This window comes from Sinocyclocheilus anshuiensis, unplaced genomic scaffold, assembly GCF_001515605.1.
Source record: "Sinocyclocheilus anshuiensis isolate Anshui unplaced genomic scaffold, SAMN03320099.WGS_v1.1 scaffold1962, whole genome shotgun sequence".
NCBI classification, from domain to species: domain Eukaryota; kingdom Metazoa; phylum Chordata; class Actinopteri; order Cypriniformes; family Cyprinidae; genus Sinocyclocheilus; species Sinocyclocheilus anshuiensis.
This window is the reverse complement of record NW_015544290.1, coordinates 83,939-93,933: the sequence shown is the minus strand read 5'-3', so window position 1 is coordinate 93,933 and position 9,995 is coordinate 83,939. Positions and strand designations below refer to the sequence as shown.

The 9,995-nt window shown below is 42.9% G+C and overlaps 2 protein-coding genes across 2 annotated transcripts in view; both read left to right on the top strand.

The window, feature by feature from the left end:
- Positions 1–611, top strand: part of LOC107698060 (tetraspanin-2-like) — an 8,012-nt gene extending 7,401 nt beyond the window's left edge. The window contains exon 8 of the mRNA XM_016498978.1: positions 413–611. Within this exon, the coding sequence (XP_016354464.1) occupies positions 413–490 (78 nt within the window). The 3' untranslated portion in view covers positions 491–611. The remainder of the gene's footprint in view (positions 1–412) is intronic.
- Positions 612–5,759: 5,148 nt separating this feature from the next.
- The window catches only part of LOC107698068 (CD9 antigen-like), a 5,337-nt gene continuing 1,101 nt past the window's right edge, over positions 5,760–9,995 (top strand). Inside the window, exons 1-6 of the mRNA XM_016498984.1 lie at positions 5,760–5,853; positions 5,954–6,032; positions 6,750–6,852; positions 7,203–7,300; positions 7,581–7,655; positions 7,741–7,842. Of these exons, the coding sequence (XP_016354470.1) occupies positions 5,958–6,032; positions 6,750–6,852; positions 7,203–7,300; positions 7,581–7,655; positions 7,741–7,842 (453 nt within the window). The 5' untranslated portion in view covers positions 5,760–5,853; positions 5,954–5,957. The remainder of the gene's footprint in view (positions 5,854–5,953; positions 6,033–6,749; positions 6,853–7,202; positions 7,301–7,580; positions 7,656–7,740; positions 7,843–9,995) is intronic.

The window sequence follows — 9,995 nt, the reverse complement described above, 5'->3', positions numbered from 1 at the left end:
ATAGTCCAGTCTAGAGGTCATGAATGCATGAACTAGCTTTTCTGCATCAGAAACAGGTATCATAACCACCATTTAGGATTTTTCAGTGGAAGTTGGAACAAATGCAAAGTGAAAGTAAAGTCTGTCCTGCGTGCATGAAAACAAACACACAATAACACATTTGCATGAGAGCACTCTCTGAAAAAGCCCAGAAAAACACACGACTGAGCACTCTGACATAAAACAAACCAAAAACAAGGATGAAACAGCGGTGCCTATCGGATAAAGCACTGGGATTTATGTCTTAGATCGCGTAGCTAGGCGATGTTATGTTATGAATATTGTAATAAATGGCTATAACTCCTTCAGACACCCAGCTCATCATATAACCCCAGTCTCTGTCTCTGTCTCTGTGTGTGTCTCTGCTCGACAGGTGGTGGCGCTCGTCTGCAGCTCTGTGCTCTACAGTAGCCTCAAGCCGTCTTACTACTCTTCTCCACCCATCTACTGAGCCTCCACTCGTCTGTCTGTCTGTCTGTCTGATGGACGGATGACTTCAAAAGGTCAAGGGAAACACACCTGTGTGTGTGTGTGTGTGTGTGTGTGTGTGTGTGTGTCACTCATCTAGAGATGAACCGAATCGCTTCAAAATTCCTGCTCAATTCTTCGATCTAACCCGAGGCGAATTAAAGTTGATTGAGTTTCACATTGTTCTGCTGTAGTTTGTAATGCTTCATTTCATTAATCAGCACGAGTCACTCATAAACATGATAAAACTACATGCTGTTTAGACTTTTGGTTTTACTGCATTAATGTTGTGGATCGTATACTCATTTCTTCAGTGCTGAATTCTGCGCGACAATGTTACGCTGCTACCATCTGGTCCTGAATATTTCACTGTCTTGCTGTATGATTCAAATCTGCATGTTTCACGTTTGTTTCTTACTGAGATACATTAAAGAAAGTTCCACAAAGCCGTCGCGGTCCCGTGTGTTTCATCAGAGGTCAGAGTTCAGGAGTGAGCAAACGAGCAGTGCTAATCATTACAACACATTAATCCAGATCATCGTTTGCCTGAAAAAGAGAACCAAGTGAAGTTTTGTGTTTGTAGCTTACATTCCTTCACAAACAAATCAAAGGAAAAACGTGAAGACAATTATCATTTGTTGATTATTCATATTAGTTATGGTGGATGTGCCTTATATTCGTTGAATGTTCCCAGTCTTGTTATGTACAATTTGCAATAATAATAATAATATTAATAAAAAAGGAAAACGTGAAGCATGCTACGAGCCGAGGTCATTTGTTCGTTGTTTGCATTCCGCCCTCTTGTGTTCTCTCTGTGTATGTGTGTGTTTGTGTTTCACATGATTTGCTGGAGGCTGATTGGTTCTCCTCCTCACCTGACCCAGAGATAAGGACCGCCCCAAACACTCAGTCTAGGCCATGATTGTATATAAGTCATTATAATCAGTAATTATGTCTCACTGGATGCAACGAATGCCTCGTTTGTAATGGGTTTTAATGTTTTTGTCTCGTCGCTCCGGCCGGACAGGGCATCAACACAGTATGTGAGGGGCGTAACATTTCCGTCACACACTTGAGGTATTCAGCCAATCACAACGCACTGGATAGCTGGCCAATCACAGCACACCTCGCTTTTCACACCGATGAGCTTTGTAAAAATCACGTGTTTCAGAAAGGCGGGGCATAGAGGAGAAACAATAATGTACAGTATGTGGAAAATAATGTGTTTTTTTTTACTTTAAACCGCATAAACACATTTCATTACACCAAATACACAAAAATAATGTTCTTTTTAGCAACATCATATGACCCCTTTAATCGTGTTAAAATCGGAATATCGTTGTCCATGTAAACGCACTCAATGAAGACATGAGCAGAGCCGTTGTGTTTCTGTAATAACTGTAATAAATCATTCAGAAAGCACATTCACCAGTCCTTCCGTGTTAAACTGTCTGTTTTTCTGTCAAGCTTCCATCTATCAGATATCAGAGCTGAATAGTGAATAATAACCAGTCTCTCTCTCTCACTCCGCTTGTGCTCTGATCTGAAACATCCACTGACAATAATTCAGAAGTCAGCCAGTTTACGGACTATAACAAAACACAACTGGAAACTATAAAGAACTGGTGATTCTGGTGAGCTGACGAAACTGGAGAACAGAGACTAGAGCTGACCAGAATCACAGGCCGCTAGACTTAGAATTGAACATCAACAAAGCCATGTGTTTTCCTCTTCCAAGACTGTTTCTTGCCAAAAGGCTGGTTTGAGTTCCTGACGGCTTTTGCGTCACAAGGAAGGGATTAACAGATAACTGCTCTGGGCTTTTCTTTGGCTCTTCTTCTTGGGGCTCTGCTATTAGATGTGTTTGTGTTGATCTGCCTGCTGACTTCGTTCTTAGACACTACGGGACAAGTTATTAAAGTGCGTCAGCCAGACGGGATTTAAACAGAACCAGCTGAAACCGCCATTTGGTTGGAAGGTGATAAAACATGCAAGAAGCACAATGTTCTCTTAGCACAGACACAAACCCACAGCGATTGCCGTAGTTTTGCAGATATCAGAGCAAACCACCCTTACAGCTTCACTATCACTGGAAAAATGAATAAATGAAAGATTAAAGACTACATTAAAACCTTTAAACCCAGCAAATCTTGATCTGGTGGGATATTAAGGGAAATATGAACACAAACCAGCACTAGAGATTCAGTGTGTTTATGTGCGTCTCTAACACTAACACACTAACACCGATTCCTCTGGTTTCAAGCACTGACGGAGCCATCGTCTTTACAAGTGCACACCAGTTTCATCCCAGTGATCACAGAGGCATTTGTGTGAAAGTCAGCGCTTCACTTCATTACTGCAAATCTAGAGACCAGAACTCCAATAGACACATTCATGCATTCGGCAGATCTCCGTTAACTACATGTATTCAAAATCAATCTTCAATCTCTTCACATCTGGATGCACCATAAATTAAGCGCTCTGAAATGCACAAGCATCAGTTTCAGCACTGCTGAACCGAACCACATTATGATCGGGAAAGCAATTAGTTAAACCCAGTGCAAGCTGGTTTGTCTGTGGACCCTGAACAGAAAGTATGATCCAGCAGAACATTTCTCCACTGAAAAAAAAAAAAGAGTACAATTTAAGTAATTTTGCACATATTTTTTGCACACATATTTTTCAAGTAAATTTAAGTATGAAATAAGGTTTAAATCTACTTAACCAAGTCTTGTAAAATTAACAAAGAGAATAAGTAAATTTAATGGATAGTGCTTGAGTGTGCATGGGCCATTTTGAGTAGAAAATGTACTCCAGATGTCACAAAACAGCCTAACAACAAAAGCAACCATAAAACAGTGTAAACACAGCTCAGAAATAGTGAAAAATCCAACCATATTAATTATTCATGCCTCATGATGCTGCAAAACACCAGTATCATACCTTTGATATTTACTCAAAGAATCCTTGTAAACATAACATACAATTCCAAGTAAAATATACTTATAAGCTCAAACTTTAATTTCTACAAGCTTGAATTGAGTACTGATATAGAATGTACTCTTTTTTTTTTTAGTAAAGATCATTGAAGGTGATGATTGGAAATTCGTCCTCTCCTTTCGCACCATTCACGTGTGGGGTACCTCAGGGGTCTCTTTTGGGTCCTATTTTATTCTGTTTGCATATGCTCCCCTTGGGTCCTGTCATGAGGCAATATAATATTTCCTATCATCGCTATGCTGACGATACTCAGATTTACATCCCTCTTAGTTCTGAGAACTCCTATTATGAACTTCTCAAGGGTTTTAAAGATATCAAATGCTGGACAGCAAGAAACTTTCTCCAGTTAAATCAGAGCAAAACTGAGATTGTTGCCTTTGGGCCTCCTGGTGCTGTCTCTGACATTTCTAGTAATCTAGATCTTAAAATATTCATCCTTTTGCTAAAAACTTGGGTGTGATCTTTGAATTTTGAAAAACAGATAAGTGCAGTGGTGAAGAGCAACTTCTTTCAGTTAAGGCAAATAGCCAAATTAAAGCCTATGCTCTCATTTAAGGATACGGAGACCATGCATTATCCATGCATTCATTTCCTCCAGACTAGACTGTTGCGATGCACTTTAGATGGGTCTCAATCAATCTTTCTTGTATCGCTTGCGGTTGGTTCAAATGCAGCCGCGAGGTTGCTGACTGGCAAAAAGCATCTCCCCAGTCCTAGCTTCTCTTCATTGGTTACCGGTGCAGGACAGAATCCATTTGAAGATTTAAAGCATTAAATGGTGTAGCCCCATCCCATCTGGCTGAGCTTCTCAGTTACCAACAATCATCTCGAACTCTCAGATCCTCCGATAAACAACTCCTGCATGTCCCCCCCTCTCGTCTGAGAGCTTTTTCTGTAGCTGCTCCTAGACTGTGGAATAGCTTACCTCAGGACATCAGATCTGCGTCTTCCATTACGGTTTTTAAATCACGGCTGAAGACCTATTTGCATTCCACAGCTTTAGCTTGAACTGTATTCGTGTACTGTAATTGTGTACACACTTTTTAGCCAACAATACATTGTATGGGTCAAAATTATAAATTTCTCTTTTATGCCAGAAATCATTAGGATATTAAGTAAAGATCATGTTCCATGAAGATATTTAGTACATCTCCTACCGTAAATATATAAAAACTTAATTTTTGATTAGTAATATGCATTGCTAAGAACTTCATTTGGACAACTTTAAAGATGATTTTCTCAATATTTAGATTATTTTGCACCCTCAGATTCCAGATTTTCAAATATTGTCCTATCCTAACAAACCATACATCAATGGAAAGATTATTTATTCAGCTTTATTATTTATTTATTCACATTAACAAAAACTGACCCTTATGACAGGTTTTGTGCTCCAGGGTCACATATGTGCAATAACCTTCTATTTATTTGTTACCACCTCCATCCGAGTACATCCCTGCATCTCATTCTATTCCTATTCTATTATCTATAGCACAACAGTACATATACAACTTATTTTATGTTTCAATTTGTTTTTGTCTATTTATATTTATATTTACGTATGTGTATTTTAATTCTCAACTTATTTTTTTATTGTCTGTGTGTTGGTGTTGTTGTCTAGTATTAATATGGAAAATTACACTAAAATGTTGCAATATTGCACTGAATTAAACTGGTAGCACTAATATAAATACTTGATACACGTTACAAAAAAGTAACAATTCTGAAACCGCTGTATTTTTTTGTCTTTTATCTCAGTATTCCTATCAATGTTGTATAAGAGTTTTAATGCATGCTAGTAAGCATAGAATGTGATCAAACAGTTTAAAATAGCTGGGCTGAGATATATAACAATGTTTATGACTGCAGAAATGTTATAATTCAGTACAATTAAAAAAAAAAACTATTGATTATTTCAAAGGGTTACTAATGACTCATCATTTGGATATTTTCATGATTAAACGGGTGAACCTTGCTTTCTCGAATACACCCCTGCTTTATTTTAAGTTACCCACAAAACACAAACAGATGTTTACACAATCCGAGTCTGTTTTTCATGGGGACATCTCAGTAACTGTATGGATGAAAATGGGCTTGTGATTTCTGAAACACAGACGTGTCTTCTCTCTGATGTTCTTCCCGGCGGAGCATAGCTCGAGCGCGGCGTGTTTTCCAGGAAAACCGGACGGAAATGTTTCCTTTCGTTCGCCCCTCCGATGACGTCACTCGCGGGCCGTGCACCAATGAGAGCGCGAGAGGAGCAGCGCATTTGAGCGCAGCAGCAGCACGCGTCGGATCTCTTTGTTACTGCGCACGGCACTACGCGCATCTATTCCGCAAACAACTGTGAGTCAGCCAGAAGTGGGTTAAACATCACAGGAGTATCGTCGCTGTCTTGTTAAAGCTGTATTGCTTGTGTGGTTATTATTGACTGGCTCTTGTGCAGTGCAATGGCTCGGCTCGCGATGGACGGGTGCGCACAGATGTGCAAGTGTTTCCTGATCCTCTTCAACATTCTGTTCGCTGTGAGTATGCCTGGGTTTACTGGTGAAAGCCTGCTATAACTGTCAGGAACAGAGTCAAATAAAGAGCTACTTTCTGTCTCCGCGCAGTAAAGCTCGGTAAAGTCGGCCAGATATTCACAGATTCGACTTCTCCGGATCAATAACTCGAGCAAAACGTTTTTACTGCACAGCTGATGCCTCTTTTCTTTCGTAGTGATGTAGAAAACCAGCTACAAGCGAGTTTTGCTCAAAACAATAGAGACAAGTCCGAAGGGACCGTCTGCAAAGTGCGAACAATGTTCCTAATAAACACTCAATAACTAATAACGGTATAGCTTAATTCACTGTTATTGGACAAATCGGTTAATAACTTCACTGTAGCACACTGTACTTTCACCAAGCAGTGATGTGGAGAAAATACAACGTTTAATGTTATTAAATATTTAAAAATATGCAAAAGCTATTATTATTTTTCAGCAGGAGAGCAGCGGTGTGTGAACTGAGTTTGGTGACACTACAGCGTGTTACTGTGTAGTTACTGAATGTTTATTAGGAACATTGTTCGCACTTTGCAGACGGTCCCTTGGGACTTGTCTCTCAGTGCGTTGAGATCAATGCATTTTATACAGAGGTTCCGGAAAAGTCGAATCTGAATATCTTGCCAACTTTCCAGTGTTTTATTCCAGTGTGAATGCACGGCTGCTGGTGTTTCTTAGAGCTGCGCTGGATGTTTTTCAGCTGGTGGGGCTCGGTCTGGTGGCTCTGGGAATGTGGCTCCGGTTCGGCGCAGAGACCCGAGGGTTCTTCGACATCGATCTGAGCACCACACAGTTCAACATCGGTGTGTTCTGCTGCTGTTTCTGTCTGTGGAGTTTCACGTACATCTTAGAGACGTCTATTTGACGTCTGCAAGACGTATTTTTTAGAGTGTTTGCTCATCTGCTATACGTCTACAGGACGTGTCCTATCAGATGTCTTCAGGATGTTTATGGTTTAGAATGTATGTAAAACAGACGTCTGCCAGATGTTTGTACACCGCAGATGCTTTCCAGATCGAGAGATCTTTAACAGACGTCTCGCAGATGTACGTGTGCTATCTGGGAAACCATAAACATCTTAAAGACATCTAATAGACACCATCGCTTCATGTTGAGATGCGTGATATCTAGCCGTGACTCTGTGTGTCTGCAGGAGTGATGGTGCTGGTGGTCACGGGGGTCCTGATGCTGCTGGTGGCCATCATCGGTGACTGCGGCGCCTGCAACAACAGCAAATCAGCTCTCGGCGTGGTGAGCAACATCATCACTGCAAACACCTCACACGCACTCAGAGTTACACGTGTTCACACCGAAACACAGCTGTTACACACCTTCAGGATTCAGAGTACAGAAGGACAAAACTCTCACTTGTTCCCAAAGCAGTAAAACACAAACCTCATCTGATGAGAAGCTGGAAAAGTCATGGCTCTTTCCCTCGTACATATCTGAGACTTGGAATAGAGTGTTATTTCTGAATGAGATAAACTAGGTTTATGTGCTGAATAAACATTTCTGTTTTTCTGGGGTTCAGTTTTCTGGCCTGCTGACCGTTCTGATCATCATTGAAATCGCAGCCGGTGTGATGGCCTTCATGTGGAGCGACCGGGTAAAACACACACACACACACACACACACACACAGAGGTGTCTGTATAATAGAGCTGGTTTTAATGTGTTTATATTGTGTTGCAGGTGTCCGGTGAGTTGGTGAACTTCTATGCCACCATCTACGCTCAGTATCTCAAAACCAGGAGCCCCGCTCAAGCCGTCACCCTCGAATTGTTCAACAACGCTGTAAGATAAACACACACACTCAAACAGACACACGCACTCGCGCACAAACAGATGCACACACACACACACACACAGAGACACAGACACTGACACACACACAAAGACAGTCAAAGACACAGTGAGAAACACTCGTGCTCTGACGTTCTCACACACACACTCCCAGACACACACACACTCTCTCTCACACACACACACACACACACACACACACACACAGTCACAGACACTCACTCGCTCACGCACACAGACACACACACACACACAGACACGCACGCACGCACACATACACACAGAGACACACTCTCACACACACAGATACAGTCAAAGACACAGACACTCACAGACACTGACACACAGACACACACACACAGACACACAAACACACCGACACTGTCAAAGACACTGACACACACACACACACACACGCAGACAGTCAAAGACACACACACACACACAGACACTGACACACACACCACAGACACTGACACACACACCACAGACACCGACACACACACCACAGACACTGACACACACACCACAGACACCGACACACACACCACAGACACTGACACACACACCACAGACACCGACACACACACCACAGACACTGACACACACACCACAGACACCGACACACACACCACAGACACTGACACACACACCACAGACACCGACACACACACCACAGACACTGACACACACACCACAGACACCGACACACACACCACAGACACTGACACACACACCACAGACACCGACACACACACCACAGACACTGACACACACACCACAGACACCGACACACACACCACAGACACTGACACACACACCACAGACACCGACACACACACCACAGACACTGACACACACACCACAGACACCGACACACACACCACAGACACTGACACACACACCACAGACACCGACACACACACCACAGACACTGACACACACACCACAGACACCGACACACACACCACAGACACTGACACACACACCACAGACACCGACACACACACCACAGACACTGACACACACACCACAGACACCGACACACACACCACAGACACTGACACACACACCACAGACACCGACACACACACCACAGACACTGACACACACACACACACACACACACACAGACAGACACTCAAAGACACACACGCAGACAGTCAAAGACACACACGCAGACACAGACACTGACACACAGACACTGACACAGACACTGACACACACACAGACACTGACACACACACAAAGACAGTCAAAGACACAGACACTGACACACAGACACAGACACACAAAGACACACAGTCACACAGACTGACACACACACAGACAGTCAAAGACACACACACACACACACACACACACACACACACACACACACAGACAGACAGACACACACACACACACACACACACACACACACACACACACACACACAGACACAGTCAAAGACACACAGACACAGACAGACACAGTCAAAGACACACACGCAGTCACAGACACTCACTCGCTCACGCGCACAGACAGACAGACACGCACGCACACACACACACACACACACACAGACACTGACACACACACGGACATTGACACACACAGACAGTCAACGACACTGACACACACACAGACAGTCAAAGACACACACACACACACAGATCCTGACAGACACACACACACACACACACACACACAGTCAAAGACACTGACACACACAGACACACACACACAGACACTGACACACACAGACACTGACACACACAGACACTGACACACACAGACACTGACACACACAGACACTGACACACACAGACACTGACACACACAGACACTGACACACACAGACACTGACACACACAGACACTGACACACACAGACACTGACACACACAGACACTGACACACACACACACACTCACACACACACACACACACACAGAGACACAAAGACACACAGACACAGTCAAAGACACTGACACACACACACACACACACATACACAGACACAGTCAAAGACACAAAGACACACACACAGACACAGTCAAAGGCACACAGTCAAAGACACACAGTCACACAGACACTGACAGACAGTCAAAGACACTGACACACACACACACACACACACACACACACACACACACACACACA